General features: G+C 44.1%; 2 protein-coding genes across 2 annotated transcripts in view; both read right to left on the minus strand.

Moving 5' to 3' along the window:
- Window positions 1-10,667, minus strand: part of znrf1 (zinc and ring finger 1) — a 180,301-nt gene extending 169,634 nt beyond the window's left edge. The window contains exon 1 of the mRNA XM_034177173.1: window positions 9,789-10,667. Coding sequence (XP_034033064.1) covers window positions 9,789-10,185 — 397 coding nt within the window. The 5' untranslated portion in view covers window positions 10,186-10,667. The remainder of the gene's footprint in view (window positions 1-9,788) is intronic.
- A 4,130-nt stretch (window positions 10,668-14,797) lies between these two features.
- The window catches only part of ldhd (lactate dehydrogenase D), a 37,190-nt gene continuing 28,132 nt past the window's right edge, over window positions 14,798-23,855 (minus strand). The window contains exons 9-11 of the mRNA XM_034177172.1: window positions 19,660-19,750; window positions 18,192-18,303; window positions 14,798-16,544 (exon numbers count right to left, since the gene is read on the minus strand). Of these exons, the coding sequence (XP_034033063.1) occupies window positions 16,364-16,544; window positions 18,192-18,303; window positions 19,660-19,750 (384 nt within the window). The 3' untranslated portion in view covers window positions 14,798-16,363. The remainder of the gene's footprint in view (window positions 16,545-18,191; window positions 18,304-19,659; window positions 19,751-23,855) is intronic.

Raw genomic sequence — 23,855 nt, forward strand, 5'->3', positions numbered from 1 at the left:
AGCGGAAAACCGGAAATACGTCCGGTGCCCCAACTCGACCATACCCCAGCCTCTCGGGAGGGGTGGAACTACCGAAATGGCGAACAGCAACAGATCGGCCCACCCCTCCGACTGAGGTATGTTCCTGCTGCACCACACGCCGGCAACACCAATGACGAACGGTACAAAGGCTCACCGAGGCTGGAGTGGAACCGGGCCCTAACCAAACCAAGAAAAACGCCCCTAACACCCCCCCCCCCCAGGTGCAGAGGTCTTCTGATAACGCTCAGCGTGACCAACCTGCACCACCCCACAACCCACAAGACGAACGGTCTTGGGGCAAGTGAGGTTGGGGTTAGGGATGTAGGGAAATAAAAAACAACAAAATAAAATGACCCAAAAACCCAAACAGAAAATACCTAAAAACACATAAAAAAATAACGATCAAGTGAGCCCAGACGGGCTTCTAACCGCCTAACGTTCACTCCACCAGACACGCCTCTGACTCCCCAAACAAATTATAACCCCTATTCAAAGAAAACAAAACATTAACCCGTACAAGTTTTTTTTTTTTTTTTTTTTTTTTTTTTTGTGTGTGTGTGTGTGTGTTATTTTGCCTGTCCCAGAACACCTGGAGATACGTCACCATTATTTTTCTTGACGCTTATATGTCGGGGCAATACAGTGATCTCCGCTCGTCCGAGCTGCATGGGCTCGTCAGCAAGAGGAGCCAGAGGTCCCGTCGGAGAAGCCTCAGTGGGGCGAAGAAGAGGCGGCCCAGATCTGTGTCGGGGAAAGCCCCGAGACGAAAAAACCCGCTCTGATGGCCGCCCTCTCTCGCGTCCACGCTCCTTCATCCGATCATCTAGACAAATCACCAACGATATTAGCTCATCTAAATAATTTGGCTCGTCACGGACTGCCAGCTCGTCTTTTAATGACTCATTTAACCCATCTACAAACACTCCTCGTAAAGCTGCGGCATTCCAACCTGACTGAGCAGAAAAAATCCGGAAGTCCACGGAATACTCCGCCGCACTCCGCCTCCCCTGCCTGAGATTCAGCAACCGTTGGGCAACGGTATTCGTTTTCACCGGATGGTCAAAAACCAGTCGGAACTCCCGGGAGAAATCCTTAAAGGATCCTAACAATGGCGAGTTGTTACTCCACAACGCTGTGACCCAGTTAAGGCGTCACCTCGGAGCAAATTTGTCACATATGAAACACGGCTCCCATCAGAAGAGAAGGAAGCCGGTCGCTGAGCAAAAACCAGAGAACATTGCATCAAAAATGAAGCACAGGCTTCGACGTCTCCCGCATAAGGCTCCGGATGACAAATAATCGGTTCGGACGCCGAATCTCTGGGTGACGGAGTTATCTGCACCGGTACCGATGGTGCCGCAGCTGGAGCAGCAGGAAGCGGAACGGCTTGCGCTGCAAGCTCCGTAACACGGGCGTCTGTTTGTTTAATTTGGTTTGCGAGATGCTGTAATTGCTCCCATATTTTCTCCAAGTGTTCTTGAACTTTTTCGGCGAAAGGAACCGCCTCTGCCGCTGGGTCCATTATGGAATGGCCGGGAACTACTGTTATGTGTCGACGCGGGTTGAGGAGCGGACCTGCGTCTGATAGAACCCAGCGCTAAAATAACCAGAAAGCGGTTCCAATAACAAAAACAATTTATTGAGTCACCCTCTGGTGCTAAACAAAGTGTAGAAACTAAAACAGCATCATTCTGGTGGAGTGAAGGCTGGCACGCTCTCCAGCGCCCAAAAGGATCGAAGCCCGGCGCTTCTAGACTCACTGTTACCGCCAAACACCCCCCAGGTGGACACGACAAACCGACTCTCTGTGAAGGATAGAAGAGGTGAGGTAAGTCAGCAGTTACAACCAATATCCTTCAAAAGACACACACCATCAGCAACACATTCAGGTCTGTATTTTAAGCTTTATGCAAATGAGCAGCCTCTCACAACAGGTGGAGGATCACTTGTCCGCACGCCACAGCAGTGAGAAGCAAGCTGCACAATTCTCATCACAATTCAAATCTACTGCGTAACAAAATACCAAGTTACTATCAACAAGTAGTCAAACAATTAATCACCTCTGATGTGTGCTGACAGCATGTGTCCCTCACCCTTCCTGCTTCACAGGCACGATGTGTCAAACCCAGGCGCAGTCCTCAGCGTCTCACAAACAAACATCACAAGGTCAAGTTCCCGGCAATTCTGCTTGAATCACACATGGATTAAACGCAGAACGCCATCTAATTATCTGCTTCAGCTGAAAGTCTTTAAGGTTGCATGTGAGCACCATCCACAGGTGCTGCACATGATGTTGATGAGGGTGAAGGACTCTTCAGCCAGCACCTTCTCCACAGACAAATCAGTTTTCATACCACCTGGAGAGCAAAGAAAAGAAAAGAGCACCAAAATGTCCAGCCACACCCCCCCAACACACAACATGCACAGTGGTAAACATACCACTGTCCCAGCTTTTTTGAAATGTGTTGCAGGCATCCATTTCAAAATGAGCAAATATTTGCACAAAAACAATAAAGTTTATCAGTTTGAACATTAAATATCTTGTCTTTGTGGTGTGTTCAATTAAATATAGGTTCAAGAGGATTTGCAAATCATTGTATTCTGTTTTTATTTACACTTAACACAGCGTCCCAACTTCATTGGAATTGGGGTTGTAGCTTTTAAATTTGGTTCAGACAAGAGGTCTTTAACCATATGGTAACATTAACAGCACACATCAGTGTAATATTCTGACAAGTGTGTGTGTGTGTGTGTGCGCGCGCGCGCGTGTGCGTATAGTTGCAATTTTACACATTGTGGGGACAGAAATTGACTTACTTGTGAGGACGAATGTCCCTTAAAAAGGACCACACCATCAATTTTGCATTGCTGAAGTGAACATATGCAATTTTGATGCAAAACTGCAAAACATTCCTCCAAACCCATAACCAACAGATCCAAAGTGCTGCTGCCCCAGCTTGTGAGGTGCAATTAAAATCATGCAATTTTAATTTTGCAGTGCAATTCAAGCTGGTGGGCACCAGACCCAGAAAAACAAAACAAACAAACCAAACAAAAACAGACAAACAAGCTCCTTTTCAGCTGCATGTAACTTCATCCACACCTGCTCCTGATTTCCATCATACATGTGATAATTGGATTAATTTCCTGGAACAATCCCAGATATGCCCCGCAGGTGACAGACAGGTGTATTGTTTATTTATATATGCAAAACAAAGTTGAGTTTTGGATTAATGCGTTCAAGTTAACTAATGTCTAATCAGTTTTTCCTCATGAGCGGGACTTTCAATTTAGTTTTTTGTGTTATCTTGTTAAAAAGCTCACTCGCTGCATTTAAAGGGTACAAGCCTTGACTTTGGAAAAGCCACAGAAGAATGTGACATCATCACGAATGACTGGACAACAGTGCTGCGTGGTGCGTTCAGGTGCAGTAGTACAGAACTGATGACAACGTTGCATATTCAGCTGCACTGAAATTGTATTTGGGACTTGAACGCAGAAAAAGAAATTATTATTAAACAACACACACACACACACACACACACACACACACACACACACACACACACACACACACACACACACACACACACACACGGTGAGAGGCGGGGGGTGCTGGCTATTTTCTGGCAGGTTGTGCCTGATACAGAAACATATTGTGGTACGAGCAGTAAGCTGATGTTAATCACAAACAACTTCCTTCGACCCTTTTCTCATCCTCCCCCTCTCTCACCTCCCTCTGTTTGCTTTCCTCCTGTACCTTCCCTCCCAAATTTCCTCCTCTCCTTCCTCCCTCCCCTCTAATCACCAGACTAATTGACTTATCCAGATTTGGCAATGAGCTTATTAGTGTCATTTTGCAGAAGGAATAACCTGTGCACACGGTACAGCAGCAACAGGCGGTACAAAGTGACAGGCCTTGCTTCGGTTACTGATAACGGTTTTGTTATTTTAGCTGAAGCAACAGGTGACGATAGCTTTAATATGACGGTGTTTGCATTCAAACAGGGTCAGTGGTGTAGAAATGACATCTTTTTCTCCAGGGGTGAAGTGAAGCACCCCTTTTCAACTCTTTGATGAGCACCTTATAAGGAGGATTACTGAAAATCAGCTGGAGTGACTTTAATAAAACTTGCTGGAAGGCTGGAGCACAAGTGATGAAAGAGCCCAAAACATTTTGGAGGCAAATGGGATAATTGGGTGGCCAAGTGGTTAATGCGCTTGGTTTCAGTTCAGAAGGCTCCGGGTTCAAATCCCATCCCTGCCACATTTCTCCATGTAATGTGGAGTTGCGTCAGGAAGGGCATCCGGCGTAAAACTTGTGCCAATTCAACATGCAGATCAACCTTGGATTTGCTGTGGTGACTCCGAGTGCAAACAAGGGAGCAGCCGAAGGGACTTTACTTTACTGGGATAACAGGGTGGATTCAGGAATTCTTTTTCTCAACACTGCACAACATATTTTGCGATATTCCCAACACTTTCTCAAAACCTGATCTGCAGAGTTACATGTTGAAATGGTCTGATAATGTAAATAAAAATCCACTGAGATGTATGTGATGGGTTCGGGTGGAGGAACTGTCAGACTTGGCAGAGGTAGACACTCTCCATTCATCCTCTCGTTCCTCCACGTGAGCAGATAAAAGGTCAGGAATGATTTCCAGAATTATTTGCTGAAGACGTCCCAACAGCTGTCAACATGTGGAGATAAAAAGCCATCATTAGGTCATCAACACCAAAACGCATCCATCAGTGGGCGTGGCCAAATCAGCTTCTTAAAAAGAAAGAATGACCAGAGAACCATAAAATAAAAAGAAAACAGAAGTTGTGAAATAGATGTGGTGAATGACAGAACAATTAGTTGCTGTTAAAGAGAAAGTCTTCATAATGCTTATCCAGATCAAGAACACCCTGCAGGAGGCAGGGATGTGTTTGAGGTTAATCTGTCAAAAGAAGACTTCAACAAAGAAGAAGGAGCACACCAGCAAGACTCAAAAACCAAAAGTGTGGATTTAAAATTGCTTTAAAACAAGAAGAATATGAACAGGAAGAAGCAGCAGAAGTACAGGAGAAAAAAGTAGAAGAAGAAACAGAGAAGAGGAAGAAGGAGATGATGATGATGATGATAGCATAGGAAAAGCAGAAGTAACAGAAGAAGAGGAAGGATAGAAGAAATAACAGAAAAAGCAGCACAGAAAAAGAATAAGAAGAACAACAAGATGAAAACAGAAAAAGAAGCTGATGAGGAAGCATAGAGGAAAAATAGGAACAGAAGGAGATGGCAGAAGCATAGCAAAAGAAGAAGATGACCAAAGATGAAGAAGAATAGGAAAAGAAGGCAAAGATGAGGAAAGTATGGAAGAAGAAAAGAAGAAGAAAGCATAGGAAAAGAAGAAGTATCAAAGATGAAGAAGAATAGGAAAGAAGACGAAGAGGAAAGTATAGAAGAAGAATAGGGAAAGAAGTAGAAGAAGAGGAAGCATAGAAGAAGAAGAATGATCAAAGATGAAGAATAGGAAAAGAAGGCAAAGATGAGGAAAGTATGGAAGAAGAAAAGAAGAAGAAAGCATAGGAAAAGAAGAAGAAGACAAAAGTATAGAAGAAGAATAGGGAAAGAAGTAGAAGAGGAAGCATAGGAAAAAGAAGAAGAGGAAAGTATAGAAGAACGATCAAAGATGAAGAATAGGAAAAGAAGAGGCAGTATCAAAGATGAAGAAGAAGAATGGGAAAAGAAGAAGAAGAGGAAGTATCAAAGATAAGACTTTATTGATCTCACAGTGGAGAAATTCACAAATGAAGATGTAGAAGACGAGGAAGCATAGGAAAAGAAGAAGAGGAATTATCAAAGATGGAGAAGAATAGGAAAAGAAGATGAGGAAAGTATAGAAGAAGAATAGGAGAAGAAAAAAGTGTCAAAGATGAAGAAGAAGACTGTAAAAAAGAAGGAGAAGAGGAAGCACAGAAAAATAATAAAAAGACGCAGCACAGAAGAATGACAGGCATTATTAGAGGAGTGATGCAGACCTGCGAATGCACATAATAAATGCATTTTTCAGACAACTAACCTCAATTTCAGTTTCAATTTATTTTCATTTATATAGCACCAAATCACAAAAGAGTTGCCTCAAGATGCTTCACACAAGTAAGGTCTAACCTTACTAACCCCCAGAGCAGCAGTGGTAAGGAAAAACCTCCTCTGAGGAAGAAACCTCAAGCAGACCAGACTTAAAGGGGTGACCGTCTGCTTGGGCCATGATACAGACACAAATTACAGAACAATTCACAAAACGAATATACAGGAAATGCTGTTGGTGCACAGGACAGGAGGGTCTCCAGCACAAATACCACACCCATCTCTGGATGGAGCTGCACCTTAAACAGAGAGAAAAAAACAGAATCAGGCATCAGAAAGACAATAAATACAGTATAATTTGCCAGCATTAAACAACAAGAAAAACAGGAAATAATAAAGTGATCACCGGCCACTAGCCCTAAACTTCACTAAAAGACCCAGAATTTAGGTAAAGTTGAGGCCGCGGCCCGCTCCGTTTACTAATAAAATTAATTAAGAGAGTAAAAAGCGTAGAACTATACTATGCCAGTATGCTAGTGATACGAAATGGAAAATAAGTGCATCTTAAGTCTGGACTTGAAAATCTCCACAGAATCTGTTTTATTGACGCAGGGAGATCATTCCACAGACAGGGGCACAATAAGAGAAAACTCTGTGACCCGCAGACTTCTTATTCACCCTAGGGACACAAAGTAGTCCTGCACCCTGAGAACGCAAAGCCCGGTCCGGTACGTAAGGTTTAATTAGGTCAGCTAAGTAGGGAGGTGCCAGTCCATGAATAATTTTATAGACTTGTAGCAGAACCTTAAAATCTGATCTCACTGGGACAGGGAACCAGTGAAGAGACGCCAAAATGGGTGTAATGTGGTCAAACTTTCTACTTCATGTCAAAAGTCTGACAGCAGCATTTTGAACCAATTGGACAGCCCTAATGCTGAACTGCAGTAAACCAGAAAATAAAACATTGCAGTCGTCCAATCTAGAAGAGATAAATGCATGGATCCTAAACCAAACCTCACCACAATCTCACTTATACCAAATATTGACAAATGATGAGCTGATCAATACAAACTTGTCTCGATGTCTCAAGCCCTGTTGGTTGTGGAGATATCCCGAAAAATGTTTTATTGACTGCGGTTTTGACGACATTGATCTTTAATTGATCTGCAGCAAGAGATGATCATCTGAAGACACCCAGAGAATATCAGACCACTTCTGGAGGAACTTTGCTCACAGACACACACAAGCATTTAAAAGAGGCTGCTCATTATTATTATTATTATTATTATTATTATTATTATTATTATGTGGGCTGCTCTACCACTCTGGCAGCCCACATAATAATAATAGGTTGAAAACACCCTGTGATGGTGTGCCGGCCTGTCCAGGGTGCACCCCGCCTCTCGCCCAGTGACTGCTGGGATAGGCTCCACCTCCCTTAATTGGAATAAGCTTGTATAGAAAATTAATTAATTAATGAGTGAAGGCTGCAAACAAGAGGAGACAAAAGTCAACATATTACACGTTGATGGGAAACAAATCTAGCAAAGTGAAGGAAGTGCAAAGCTCATGACCTCAGAGATGGAGGATATAAAGTTCTGGAGTGTTTATTCAAGCACCAGGATCAAGTGTGAAGTGTTTCGAGCTGTGTTATGTGCTTCAAAACTCATTCTCACTGAAGCAAACTACGACAGCAACACGAGACGGTTTCCTAAAGGAAAGACGAGCAGGAAGTGAAGCCTGGTGAGAAGAACCCCTGATCATCTAATCATGACTCCAGACTCCAATGCTTCAGGCAGCCATCGGATCTAAAGATGACACTTTGATTCATGATCTCATTAGCTTTGCCAGTTGGCACCGGGTGTCTTAAAAATGGAACATCAGCCACCTGATTTGGAAGGACTTTAAATGTTCTACAAAACAGGGCCGTCAGATGATTATTATTATTATTTTTGTTTTTTGTTTTGTTTTGTTTTTTACCTCAAATCTGGCCACCATCTCTGCCTGCGTCACGTGTTGGAAGGAGGCTTTAAACCTGACATCTCAGCTGCTTAGCAACCTGGCAAATAATTTTATATTAAACGGTTTATGGTTGGCATTCAGAAGACAATTTGATTTAGGGCTTTTTTTGTCAAGTATATAAATACTTTAGAAATTTGAATAGTACTTATACTTCTGGACCACTTTTGGGTATTTTGCACAATTCCACTATAGTCAAGGTCCATTTCGGATTTTGTACATCATTTGTGCAAAACACAAATGTTTTGCTGGATATCTGCTGGACGGGTAAAGACAACACACTTCCTCCTTCATGTCCTCTACCAGATTTCATGAACTCACTGCATATACCTTGGAGCCCCCCCCCCCCACACACACACACACACACACAAAAAAGTAATACTTTATCAGCAAAAAATGACCAAAAATAAAGGTAGTTTATAATAACTAGATTTCAATGTAAAGCACTTTTTTTTTTTGTCAGTTTTGTGGAAAATCAAAGCTACTGTTGCTTTAAAGCTGTACGGTCTTTGGTGTTTTAAGATTTAAGTCCTAAAAATAATTCTTTGGCACCACTAGAATTTTATTCCTTTGCATTTAAATGAGGGATTCATAACGTGATATTGCCAATATGATCAAAATCTGCACTCTCTGGAAACAATTTAAAATTTCAACCCCTGAAGGGTAGAAATTCAAAGTAATCAAACACCATGACCTAGCAGCATCAAAGATCACATGTTGGCTTCCCCTGATCTTTGCAAGCATGCTGAGAAGGATATCGTGACTGCCAATCGGAGTAAAGAAAGGCAGCGTGATGTCAGCTGGCTGCTCGCTCAAACAAAATAAACCAAGATGGTGGGAAATTCTCAGAAAAAGCTCATTTCTGTATAAATCTAACATGTTTCTCATATATTTTGTAAAAGATAAGGATAAATAATCACTTCTAAATCTAAAAATGCTGTTTTGAAACCAGATAACATCCCTGAAACGATTTACAAGACATCTTATGGATGTTAGCGTGCAGGCCCAAGGAACGCGCATTACACAAGTGATCTCAAAACCTCATGCATGGACACAGGCACTTCATCCTGCAGTTCATCTCTACAATGTTGTTAGAAGAAATAGACAACAAGCCATGAAATTCTCTTCATTAAAATGAGTTGTAATTTTGCAACACATTATAAAAATACACCGACATTAAAATGTTTGGATTTCCGTCAAAACTAAATTTGAAAGGTGCACAGCTTTAAGAAGCTTGTCATTTCAGTGCCTGTTGCTTTAATTGGGAAGGAACTGCAACTTGACCCCCCCAAGGAAGAGGAGGCGTGGCTGTCTGCTCCCACAGACAACATACTATCCTGATCTGCTCAGTGGGCGTGTCTCTGAGCAGGTGTTCAAATGTGTGGACAGGTGAGTTTTTACCTGCACACGTGTAGAATTTTGGGGTTTGATGGCTGTTTAACACAAAAGCCTAAATATTTTTTTCTTAAAAAAAAAAAAAAAAAAAAAAAAAAACTCTTCAATATGACCCCTTTAAGTGTTAAAAATATGGTCGTGTTTTCGGACTGTGAAGCTGAGGGAAACACTGAGGATATTTCGTCAGTCGGAGCGCACCTCCTCTCCCTCTGAAATTTAACGACACCCGCAGCATTCGCGTGCTCGGACCGTCGGCCGGTGTGCGTGTGCGCGCTCTTACCGCTGTGCGCGCTGAACCAGCGGGGTGCGATGTGCAGGGGCAAGGTGTCAGCCAGCGACCCCCGGGACCCCAGATACAGAACCCCGTCCGTGTGGTGCCCCCCGCCACCGCTCTCCTGGTAGCCGGTACCGTGCGGGGCGGCGGGGGTGCCCCCTGACCCCCCTCCGGTCCGGTCCGAGTCCGTCCCTCTCGGGGTGTAGAAGCCGAAGGGCACGGCGGGACTGTGCTCGATGCCCATCCCGGCCACAGAGCTCACCGAGCGGCTCCGCAGGCCCATGGTGCTGCTCGGCCGGTAGTGGCCGAAGTGGGCCGAGGGTGGCACCGCGCTGTCATCCGTAGAGACTCCGGGAAAAGCTCCCCGGGGCCGCCCCGCCGCCGTGCTCTGCTTTCCGCCCATCCAAAGCAAGCGTGCGCGCGGGGGGTTGTGGGTGGGAAGAGGAGTTCGGCTCGGCTCGATCCGCAGCGGGCGAGAGAGCCGAGACAGGCTGTGGCTCCCCTCCCTGCCTCCCCTGGCTGGTGGCTGTCTGTCGGCCTGCCTGTCTGTGTCTCGGCGGGTTGGTCAGCTCTGCCTCTGTGCGCACGGAGCGGCCCGTCTCCCTGCTGAGCCCAACATCAGGCGGTCCGGACCTCTGGGTTCTCCTCAGCCAAAAACCTCCATATGCAGCCGCAGACGTCGGGGGGGATCCGGAATGAGGCTCAGATGAGTCCGGCTGATTAAACCGGATGGATCATTGCAGGCGGGATGCAGCAGCAGCAACACGTCGCTCAGCCCGGACCGGATCACAAGCAGCGCCGCAGCCTCCGTTCGCTCCTCATCTGATGCCAGACATCATGACAACTGTTGCTGCGTGTCTGAGCCACCGAACCGCCACCCGGTTCCGTCCGACTTGGCTTTGCGCGGAGATCGGGGTCACAGAGAGCCGATCCCCCGCGCGCGCGCTCCGGTCGCCGCTCCGATCCGCCGCCGCCGCTTCCAGACAATAGAAGCGCTCAGTGCGCAAACTCCGAGCACAAACACAGGAGACTGGAAGGAGTCCAAAGTCTGCTTTAGTCACAATCAGCATTAACAACTCTGCTGTGCTTAAAGGGGACACGTGGGGTCAAATCAAATCCTGTACAGTATGATTTGGGTCAACCTGCCACAGATGTTCCCATGCATAAATTAATACCCCGATTTCAACGCTAAAACTACAACCCCAAATCAGAAAAAGCCTTTGAGGATGTAGAAAATGCTTTTTTTTTTTTTTTTTTTACATTTACTTTGATTTTATCAAATCCTTATGACAAAGAAATGTTGATGCTTGAGGCATCACAGCTTAAACAACTTAAATCATCCCTGGTTCTCAAGACCAGGCACCTAAGTGGCTCTACTCTACTCTTTTCTACTCTCCTATTTTACTCTTCCTTTTAGATATTTAGATATACCTTTGTATACTGGCACAGTTCCACCTTAGAACTGGAATATAATATATAAGATATACCTTCATGAACTTTATTAGAAATATAACCAACCCATATAATCATGCTCCCTTCACTTGGATTGGCAGTTGTCACAGTCAACAGAGCTGATACTGATTTATTTATTTCACCAATATTAGGGAGCAAAAAAAAATTACAATGACAATCTGTAAATGTATACATAAACCAAACAACCAACCAACATGCATCACACTGCTTTCAATTGGATTGTAAATTGCTATAATACATCGCTCAGCATTTGGACAAAAGACTTTTCATTCATTGCAGACAGCATCAATTAGAGCCCTACTGATACTGATTTTTGAGGGACCAATGCAATACTGACATTCGGGTGTAAATATATTATATTGGTATAAATTGTTTGCAGTGTGATGCATGTTGGTTGGTTGTTTGGTTTATGTATACATTTACAGATTGTCATTGTAATTTTTATACACACACACACACATATACACTCAACAAAAATATAAACGCAACACTTTTGGTTTTGCTCCCATTTTGTATGAGATGAACTCAAAGATCTAAAACTTTTTCCACATACACAATATCACCATTTCCCTCAAATATTGTTCACAAACCAGTCTAAATCTGTGATAGTGAGCACTTCTCCTTTGCTGAGATAATCCATCCCACCTCACAGGTGTGCCATATCAAGATGCTGATTAGACACCATGATTAGTGCACAGGTGTGCCTTAGACTGTCCACAATAAAAGGCCACTCTGAAAGGTGCAGTTTTATCACACAGCACAATGCCACAGATGTCGCAAGATTTGAGGGAGCGTGCAATTGGCATGCTGACAGCAGGAATGTCAACCAGAGCTGTTGCTCGTGTATTGAATGTTCATTTCTCTACCATAAGCCGTCTCCAAAGGCGTTTCAGAGAATTTGGCAGTACATCCAACCAGCCTCACAACCGCAGACCACGTGTAACCACACCAGCCCAGGACCTCCACATCCAGCATGTTCACCTCCAAGATCATCTGAGACCAGCCACTCGGACAGCTGCTGAAACAATTGGTTTGCATAACCAAAGAATTTCTGCACAAACTGTCAGAAACCGTCTCAGGGAAGCTCATCTGCATGCTCGTCATCCTCATCGGGGTCTCGACCTGACTTCAGTTCGTCGTCGTAACTGACTTGAGTGGGCAAATGCTCACATTCGCTGGCGTTTGGTACATTGGAGAGGTGTTCTCTTCACGGATGATGCGAAGGAGATGTGTTGTACTGCATGAGGCAAATGGTGGTCACACCAGATACTGACTGGTATCCCTCCTCAATAAAACAAAACTGCACCTTTCAGAGTGGCCTTTTATTGTGGGCAGTCTAAGGCACACCTGTGCACTAATCATGGTGTCTAATCAGCATCTTAATATGGCACACCTATGAGGTGGGATGGATTATCTCAGCAAAGGAGAAGTGCTCACTATCACAGATTTCGACTGATTTGTGAACAATATTTGAGGGAAATGGTGATATTGTGTATGTGGAAAAAGTTTAGATCTTTGAGTTCATCTCATACAAAATGGGAGCAAAACCAAAAGTGTTGCATTTATATTTTTGTTGAGTATATATATATATATATATATATATATATATATATATATATATATATATATATATATATATATATAAACGACTTCTTTTTGTTATCAAATCCTTATAAAATGTGACAAAGGCTTGATGTTTTACAGTTTAAATATGAACTTTATTACAAATAACAACCAATCAAAATGCGGCACACTCGACTCGACTCAACTCAACCTTTATTTCAAAGCATGTTTAAAACAACAGCAGTTAACCAAAGTGCTGTACATAATTAAAAAATGGGCACCAAGTTACCTCCAATCGTAAATAAATGAATTAAAAGTAACAATAAAATTACAACAGGCATTAAAACAGATAAAAGGCAAAAATAAAATAAAGAGTAAAAAGCAGTAAGAAATAATTTTATTTTATTTTATTTATATAGCGCCAAATCACAGCAAAGCTGCCTCAGGTGCACCAAATAAGTAAGGTCTAACCTTACCAACCCCTAGAGCAAGCACACAGGCAACATTGGTAAGAAAAAACTCCCTCTGATGATATCAGGAAGAAACCTCAAGCAGACCAGACTCAAAGGGGTGACCCTCTGCTTGGGCCATGCTACCAAAAGACTACAAATAAGGTAAATTTGTCAGCATTAAGCAACAGGAAAAACAGAAGAAATACTAAGGTGAAATAGAGATGTAATCACTCATTTAGGAAACGCCAGAGAAAAGAAACAGGTTTTTAAAGAGCATTTAAAAGTCTCTAGGTACAGGGATGATCTAATATTAAAAGGGAGACTATTCCAGAGCCAGGGGGCAGCTGCTGCAAAGGCTCTGTCACCTCTCATCTTTAATGTGGTTTTAGGCACCTCCAGCAACAGTTGGACAGAAGACCTTAAGGCTTTGGTAGGGGTGTAGAGAAAAAGAAGATCTGAAAGCTTTGAAAACAATTAAAAGAAGTTTAAAATCTAGCCGGTAATGGACTGGAAGCCAGCGAAGAGTAGGCAAGACCGGTGTAATGTGGTTGAACATTTTCTTTCCCAAAAGAAGATGAGAAGCAGCGTTCTGAACAAGCTGGACATGGTTTAGAGAGGTCTGATCCAAGCCAACGGACAGAGTTACAGCTGTATGTAAAAGTTTGGACACCCGTGATGATTTCCATGATTTTCTTTAATAAATCACTGGTTGACTGGATCAGAAATTTCAGTTAAATATATCATAGCAGACAAACAGTGATATTTGAGAAATGAAATGGAGTTTATAGTATTTATATAAAGTGTGCAATAATTCTTTAAACAAAATTAAGCAGGTGCATAAATTTGGGCACCCCAAGAGAAAAAATACATCAGTATTTAGTAGATCCTCCTTTTGCAGAAATAAGCACATGTGAATGCTTCCTGTAGCTTCCAATGAGATTCTGGATTCTGGTTGAAGGTATTTTGGACCATTCTTCTGTACAAAACATCTCAGGTTTGTTGGTTTCCGAGCATGAACAGCCCACTTAAAATCACACCACAGATTTTCAATAATATTCAGGTCTGGGTGACTGAGATGGCCATTCTAGAACATTGTACTTGTTGAAAGATCCAGCCCCAGTGCAACTTCAGCTTTGTCACTGATTCTTGAACATTGTTCTCAAGAATCTGCTGATTTTGACTGGAATCCATGTGACCCTCAACCTTAACAAGATTCCCAGTACCTGCACTGGCCACACAGCCCCACAGCATGATGGAACCACCTCCAAATTTTACTGTAGGTAGCAAGTGTTTTTCTTGGAATGCTGTATTCTTTTTCAGCCATTCATACTGCCCCATGTTATGTCCAAATAACTCAATTTTAGTTTCATCAGTCCACAGCACCTTATTCCAAAATGAAGCTGGCTTATCCAAATGTGCTTTAGCATACCTCAAGCGACTCTGTTTGTGGTGTGCACTCAGAGAAGGCTTCCTCTGCATTACAGCATCTCTTTGTGCAAAGTGCGCTGTATAGTTAAACGATGCACAGAGACACTATCTGCTGCAAGATCATGTTGTAGGTCTTTGGAGCAGGTCTGTGGGTTGACTATGACTGTTCTCACCATCCTTCGCTTCAGCTTATGAGATATTTCTTGACCTGCCACTGAGCCATAACCAAATCCAAACCTTAACCTAACATCAAACTTTAACCTATAGTCCTAACCTAATCCAAATCTTAAACCAACCCAAATCTATCCACTAATTTACCCTAATTCTCAACATAACACCAGTCTTCACCTAACCTCAAACCATTACTTGTTTTTAACCTAGATTAGGCAGAACTTTATTAATCCCTTGGAAAGACTCCCTCCCTTTCAAACAGCTGTTTGTGTCAGGTCATTTGAAATTTCCTTTAAAAATGGATATTTGTAGGGAACGTTCTATTGACTCACCCCCTCCCCCACCCCAAGGAAAACTTCTCTGGAGCCGCCATTTAAATCCAGAATTATTTCCTCACAATATAATAATGCATGAACTTCAATTTTAAAAAGAACAAAAACAAAGCATGCGTGTGTTTGAAGAGTTGTGATTCATGACTGAAGGGCCTGTTGACCCTGACAATACGTGTGCATTGTATGGAGTGACACCCCCCCACCCCGGTACAGTGAGTCTGCACAATGTTGTCAGAGTTTGCCTGCATATGATAAATTGGGATTACTGGCTCACGTGTTCTGTTTGGGATTACTTTAATCCTCTGTGTGTGTGTAATTTGGATGATTTTATTCTGTCTCTCAGTTTCTCCTAAACAACACAAAGTTTAATCTCATGCACTCGTCTTCTTGGCCTTGCGGCCCAATAAGGTAAACTACGATAAAGTCCTTACGGTAATGGATGTTAAACCGGCCCACTGATAATGACAGCAAGACTATAAATGGACCCGAGTCTTCTTGAAGGATGCAAACACACAAACAGAGCAGCGTGTGCACGCATACAGAGAACCTTCACCTTTAGTGGTTTCACAGGTTGGTTTGTCACCATGTGCAGTGAGGCTTTTTTGCATGATGCACCGTGCAGGTCGGCCCAAACTGTGCTCGCGTACACTTTTACAAAGCAGTAAGCAAAGAAAGATTCCTGTTCCAGGACAGAACATTAATATCTGCATCTTAATAAAATCAAAAGCTCTCATGCTCCTGACTCACGCTGGTGTAAATATATGCACACGAACAAGCTGAGTTCACAAAAATACAGCACGAGTAAGCATTACAAACTGACAGATTAATGCAGCCTGCACCCTTTATGACATCAGAAGATGTGGTGAAAGAAAACAGGAAGCAGACACCAGATCTCACTGTGTTCGTTTTTTATTCTTCAGTTTGCTCGTGGCTTTACTGAAGGTCACGTTCACTCAGTGTTCATATGAAGGTGCAACTGTGGATCACAACCCCATAGACAGAAGCCACAAGACCCTAATCAAGTCTGGACGGACAATTGGGGCCGATTCCTTTGATCTCTTCTTCAACGCTCCTGATCACTAAGCTTTGATCCTGATAAATAAGCTTTCATCTTCAACCAAATCAAGAAGGTATGTCATCGTATCTCTGCTTGAGTACGTGTTCATGGTTTTCCCGGCTGCAGAACCTTCCCAGGATTCATTAGGTTTTTCGGGTCCAGGGTGTTTTTGAGACGTTGCATAACCTGGACAGTCATGGGGCCAAGCTCCTCACACAGCAGAGCTCTTTTTCCCAAACCCACTCCGTGTTCCCCTGTGCATGTGCCATCCATTGCCAGGGCCCGCCTGTGTGAACAACAAATCAATAAAGAAAATCACATCCCGGATCACCACTAGATGTCAGTATTCAATCGCCATGCAGTCAACGTAGAGCTGTCTGTTTTTAATTAAGTTGCGTCATTTTTCAGGTTAAAAGATGCGAGCAAGACCCAAAATAGGAGGTTCACTGGTCCTCACCTGTTTCTACCAGAATTTCAAAATTTCAGAGTTGAACATGTGCACTTGTTTCCAGTGCGGAAGGTTCCCGGTTCAAGCCCACCCCTGCCCATTCTCCATGTAATGTGGAGTTGTGTCAGGAAGGGCGTCTGGCGTAAAACATGCCAAATCAACATGCACATCCACCTCAGACCTGCTGTGGAGACCCCGAGTGAAAAGAAGGGAGATGCCAAAGGGACTTACTAGAGATGAATATGAACTACAAATGTCTGTATATATCGCCTCCAGAAAGCATAGTGGATGTGCTAAGGTGCATCTCAAAGTTCAATTTCGATTTATTTCATTTTTGTACAGTGCCAAATCATGACAAAGCTGCCTCAAGGCACTTCACACAAGTAAGGTCTAACCTTACCAATCCCTGCTCTAGGAGTTGGTAAGGTTAGACCAGGGGTCACCAACCTTGTTCTTGGAGGGCACCTGCGCTGCATGTTTTCTAACTCCCTCTGATCCACTCCCAGGCAATTAACTCTATCAGGTGTGCTCAGCCAATCAACAGCTGGAAGACACCACTTAAAAAAAAAAACAGGTGTGACTTGAGTAAGCTGACGTGGAAAACATACAGGGCAGGGGCTCTCCAGGAACAGGGTTGGTGACCCTTGCCCGAGAGCAAGCACACAGGTGACAGTTTTAAGGAAAAACTCCCTCTGATGATTTGAGGAAGAAACCTCAAGCAGACCAGACTCAAAGGGGTGACCCTCTGCTTGGGTCAGTGTTCAGTTTTTTTCATTTGACTTCTCCCTTTTGCTCAGGGTCACCACAGCTAATGGTGCCACATGTTGAGTTGGCACAAGTTTAATGCTGGATGCCCTTCGTACCAGCACTGCACCTCACCACAACTAATTTTTTAATTTCCGCTCCTCCGCATCCATGCCGTGTCCACACAAAGCCCTCTGCGCCATTGCAAACCCTCTCCAAGGTCCCCTCTGTAGCCTGATGTGCACCTCCCAAAAATTGTGACTACCTGTCAAGACGACTGAGACCGTACTGCGACTGCACAGGCTGTGACTGGTCCTCTAACAACAGCAATTTCGGAATCTCACATTTCTGGTTTCACAATGAGTGACTTTCACAGCCACAGATGTGATGGGATAGTAGGCCAGTCTTCACGAAAACGTTGCACCTCCTACTGTTCTGGAGATGAATTACATTGCAACACGTACCGACGCATTAACCCCGATGGAGAACTTGACAGGTTCAAGACTGTATCAAAGCGATTGCGTGGCCATGGAGTTATGGAGTAGAAGCATAAAAAGGCCTTAACGTACCAACGGGTGCACACGAGTGCAAGTCTACTTCGTAGTGACACAACGTAAGGGCTGGATGTGAAAACCACAACAGAGTCACATGGAAACTAACAGAGAAAATCTGTCTGATGGAGGATTTCCTACTCAGCTGTGTTAGCCAACAGCAGAGGTCACAAGTTCAAAAACCAGTTACCTGGTTAATCTTTCGGTGAAGAGCTGAACCCTGTGGAGTTCTTCTGGATTGTTGGGATCTAAAACCAACAAGCAGTGGAAGTTACCATCACCCACATGACCAACAATTGGACCTGTAAAAAACACACACAAAAACAACAGCAAGGTCACTCATTACCCTAAAAAATATGATTTAAAATGGGGATTTTTTTTCTTAATCCCAGTTTATTGGATTATGGCAGGAATACATCAAAAAGAATTGATAGATTTTTATGAAAATGGACCAAAGACAGGGTCTGTTTTATATTAAGTTAAAGCACATTAGTTTCATATAACCTGGTAAAGAACTTGACTTTAATGTTGAGTAGAAACCAAGAAATATAAAAGATAATCTATTCCAAATTTAAATATTGGGTTAAGGAACATTGACTACAGACAATGCTACAATGGCCACAAGGAAAGGGTGGCTCAAGTATTGTTGATAGTACCATGTTTGTTCAAATATGCACAACGTTTCAACACCAGATTTTAACAAATTGACAACAAGTTATGGAATATACAGTACCAACACAAAGCGTGGCATCTGTCACTGCTTGTACAGAAGTGGCTGTATGGTTTTCAAGTAAAGGTGATAATGAAGTCTAGTAATTATTTCTAGCAAAAGAGTGGTGCTTTAAAGATGTTACATGGTCCATTTGTATAGCAAGAGATTGCCACTTTACAGCTGGTGTGTGGTGTATTGATGCTCAATTTCAAAAATAACCTTCCTGTATCCTCCCCAATACACCAACCAAGAAATGATTTCAATCAGATGAGGTGTTCTTTACTTATTGTATGGAAAATGTTTATCAAAATGGCGTCTGTAGTGGATATAATGGATGATGGACTTTTTCGAAAGGCACCTTCCTCTAGCCTCCCCCATTTCACCACCAAGAAATGGTTTCAATCAGACAAGGTGTTCTTTAGTTATTGTGTAGAAAAAACAAACAAAAAAACAACAACATGGCACCCGTGGCGGCCATATTGGATGATGGATGACCCCCATTTTTGAATGGAACCTTCCCCGTATCAAGAAATGGTTTTAATTAGTTATTGTGTGGAAATGAAAAAGCCCGGATGGACGGATGGCTGGATGGGGTGATAACGCCTCCAAATACGTTGAGCGGAGACCTAATAAACTACAACCCACAACCACACTTTTGGGCATGGATGGACAGAGTAGAGGATGTAATGACTGCTGACTTCACCAACCTTTGAGATAGTTCCAGATTTGAAGATTAAAGTAACTATAAAAGAGGCTTTGATTGATTGTGCTTCATAAACCTTTGTGATACAGTGAAGCTTTAATTCAAGTGTAACATGGTTGATTACAAGTTAATTAAAAGATCATGGTCAAGGATAGGGAAGTGTGGGCGTCTAATGCCACCATGACTCGGACCCAGATAAGAATTAGAAAATGAATGACTTTTTTTTTTACATGATGTGCTCACCTGTAAGTCTGCTCTGAATAAGGTCTTGTTTCGTCTCCACTATGATCTGAGGTAGCCAGGAGAGAGGCACACACACATCAGTGGAGTAGGCCTAGCGGAAAAACAAAAAACAAACAAATACATATGGACATATAAGGTCATAAGCATTTAAGCCAGACATTTCACTAGAGTTGTTGCCAAAATACCTTGTTAACACCCCACATGGACTATTACTAATCTGTCACGTGACAATAACTCCATTGTCAAGAACAGCATTCTAATTCCCCATTCTCTAACCAATAACTTTCTTCACCCAACCTTTGGGAAAAGTTGTATTTCAAGACATTTTGGTCTATTATTGTGACAGAAATTCTGCCTGAGTGGTTGCCATCCAGGACCAAAGGTGGTTCTGTGGTGTGGGGGGATCCAATGACATGTATCACCTGACATGAATACTTCTGTAAGAACTTGTGATTCAACCAGAACTGTAATTGCAAAGCTGATGAGTGACTCTACACTGTCAATGATGATTCAACTCAAATGTTTCTCTTATTCGATCTTTGCGCAGATGTTATGATAACTGATCACAGCATAATGTTGGACCAACTACAGTGTTATTGTACCTTGATGTCTTTGTCTTTGTCTGTTCTTGGATAAAAACATAATCATACTTGTTTGAGTGTGTCAGGGATTGACGGCTGGATGGGTTGTCTGTGTTGTTTTTGGTCAGTTTTGTTATCTTCCTTTTGTTCATGTATGCTTTGCTTTGTATTCCTTTTCTGGTTGGGGTGTGTCTGTTGCTGTCTCGCTCTGTCTCTGGCCACGCCCTGTTTCTGTTTCCTTCCTTGCACACCTGTCCTGGATTTGCTGATTGGCTCTGGGGGTATTTGTGCTCACTGTCTGTATTTGTTCCTCGCCAGATTGATGCGCCCAGTGCCTTCTCTCCCGCTCTTGACCTTGTGTTTTGTATTGCCAGCTTCACCGTGTTTTCGACCTCCTGCCTGCCTGACCTGACCACGACTAGCCTTATGATCCTGGTACTGCTGCTGAGTTTTTTGGACTGCCTTTTCATGTACCGACCCACGCTTCCCACAATAAACCTGATTAACAACAAGAGCTGCTTGTGTGAGCCCAGCATTTATTTGTGTCCTCCAACTATCACCTGTCAGGTCAATCTGGCCAGCAATGGACACAGCGGGCTCTGACCCATTCCAGTTGGCGGTACGCCATCACAGCCAGCAGATCGCTCAGCAAGAAGACAAGCTCTCTGCGCTCAGTGTTGGTTTTAGCGAGCTCGTAAAACACCAGAGCAAGTTCATGGCGTCAGTGAGCGACCAGATGAGCCGAATTCTGTCTCGTTTGGATCAACAGGCTACGTCGGAAGCGGCCACCGGCAGTCCTAACACCCCCCGGGGCCGCCAGCTGTCTCGTCAGCAACAACGTCCACACCGATCGTGTGCAATCAGCTATCTCGCCCAGAACACTTTTCAGGCGAATCAGGGGGCGTCAAGCCGTTTATTACACAGTGTGAACTACACTTCGAGCTGATGTCCTCCATGTTCCCCATGGACAGAACAAAGATCGCTTATATAATCACTCACCTGACCGGACGAGCCGCTGCCTGGGCCACAGCCGAATGGGAGCGCCAGTCACCGTCCTGTGCTTCCCTCCCGGCGTTCACCAAAGCTCTGGAGCAAGTATTCCAACACACCGCTCCGGGATGGGAAGCAGCAAGATCCCTACTGAAGCTGAAGCAGGGGGGCCGCTGGGTTACGGACTACGCTATTGACTTCTGTATCCTGGCGGCGAAAAGTGAGTGGAATCCTGCCGTCCTGCTCGATGTATTTTTCCAGGGTCTGTCAGTGGAGATCCAGGAGCAGCTGATCGTCAGCGAACCGCCGGAGGACCTGGATGGGATGATCGCGCTCGCCATCCGCACCAATCGTCAGCTGCAGGACCGTCCACACCGTGGGACCCACACCGAACACCGGCATAACGTGCCTTCCAGTCGCTCTGCCTCCTTCACCCCCTCCCGGCCTGATCCACCTCAGCCCAACACAGGCGAGCCGATGCAGCTAAGGCGCATGCGCCTGAGAGCAGCAGAATGACAGCGCCGTCGTGTGGACAATCTGTGTTTTTACTGTGGACAGTCAGGACACTTACTTGGTGATTGTCAAGCCAGGGGTGCCACCGCGCGGTCTAGAATGGAGCTGCGGGTGAGTCTTAATTCCATTTCCTCAGTCTCAACACAGAACATAATTCCTGCTAAATTAATGTCTGATCATGCTTCCATTGACGTCTCGGCGTTTGTTGATTCTGGTTCGGATGCCAATTTAATTCTATCTTCTCTTGCCAGGGACCTACGCCTTAAGCTGCATAAGATTTCACGCCCGCTGGTGGTACGTGCTGTTGATGGCCACGTATTGGGCCAGATCACTCACCGCACTCAAACAGTTAAATTATAAACTTCCCCATCACACATTGAATCAATCAGTTTATATGTTATGGAAAGAATGACTCACTTGCTCATTCTGGGGCACCCCTGGCTCCAAAGGCATGGACCTAATTTTGATTGGGTGAAGGGGGAAATAATTTCTTGGAGTCTGGCTTGTAATAACCATTGTTTGCAAAATCAAGTACGCTCCCAACTGTGTTCCAATCCAGATCTCGCCGGAGTCCCCGAGTGCTATCATGATCTAGCCGCAGTGTTCAGCAAAGCGAAAGCCAAATCTTTACCGCCTCATCGTAGTTACGACTGCGCTATTGACCTTCTTCCCGGTGCAAGTCCGCCCCGGGGAAGACTTTTCTATTTGTCTGAACCGGAACGCCACGCCATGAATGCATACATTCAGGAGTCCTTAGCGGCCGGCCTAATAAGACCGTCATCCTCTCCTGCAGGGGTGGGTTTCTTTTTTGTTGAGAAAAAAGATAAGACCCTCCGTCCCTGCATCGATTATCGCGGTCTAAACAGTATCACTGTCAAGAACCGTTATCCCTTGCCCCTTATTTCATCTGCTTTTGAGTTGTTAGATAGAGCTGCCATATTCACCAAGCTCGATCTACGTAACGCTTATCACTTGGTCCGTATTAAAGAGGGGGACGAGTGGAAGACAGCTTTTAACACACCAACGGGACATTATGAGTACCTTGTAATGCCATTCGGACTCACAAACGCTCCTGCGGTTTTCCAAAACCTGGTTAATGATGTACTAAGGGAATACTTAAACAAATATGTCTTCGTTTATTTAGATGATATCCTAATATTTTCTCCGGATCTGGCAACCCACACCCAACATGTTCGCACCGTCTTGCAAACACTGCTTCAAAATGATCTTTATGTTAAAGCTGAAAAGTGTGAGTTTCATAAACCCACCGTGTCTTTTTTAGGGTTCAGGATCTCAAAAGGGGAAATCAGGATGGACCCCAAAAAGGTTTCAGCGGTACGAGATTGGGCTACTCCCACTTCCCGTAAAGATTTACAACGGTTTTTGGGTTTTGCTAATTTCTATGGTAAATTTATTTGGAACTTCAGTACAGTCGCGGCGCCACTGCATAACGCCACCTCGTCGCTTAGGTCATTCAAGTGGACACCAGAGTGCGACAAAGCTTTTAAAACCCTAAAACATCGCTTTACCGCGGCTCCTGTGCTGCACCTCCCTGACCCAGCCCGACAGTTCGTGGTGGAGGTCGATGCCTCTAATGTGGGGGTTGGGGCCATATTGTCCCAAAGAAGCTCCTCTGACGATAGGCTCCACCCTTGTGCCTTTTTATCCAAGAAGTTATCCCCTGCTGAACGCAATTATGGCATCGGCGACCGCGAGCTGTTCGCTGTAAAGGTGGCCTTGGAGGAATGGTGGCACTGGCTGGAGGGGGCACAAATACCTTTCATCGTGTACACTGACCACAAAAACTTACCTCAAGACCACCAAACGACTCAATTCTCGCCAGGCCCGGTGGGCCATATTCTTTAGTCGTTTCAATTTCACTTTGTCGTATCGTCCGGGAAGTAAAAACGGAAAGCCTGACACTCTGTCCCGTCAGGGGGCTTCCACAGAGGTGTCCGCGGACCCTGACACTATCCTACCCAAGTCGTGTTTTGTTTCCGCCATCACTTGGGACATCGAGTCAAAGATAAGATCCGCATTAGGCGATGCACCGGTTCCCGCAGGCTGTCCCCAAGACAAGCTTTTTGCTCCGGTTTCCCTTAGGGGTGAAAC

The sequence above is a fragment of the Thalassophryne amazonica genome, chromosome 8, assembly GCF_902500255.1.
Source record: "Thalassophryne amazonica chromosome 8, fThaAma1.1, whole genome shotgun sequence".
NCBI lineage: Eukaryota > Metazoa > Chordata > Actinopteri > Batrachoidiformes > Batrachoididae > Thalassophryne > Thalassophryne amazonica.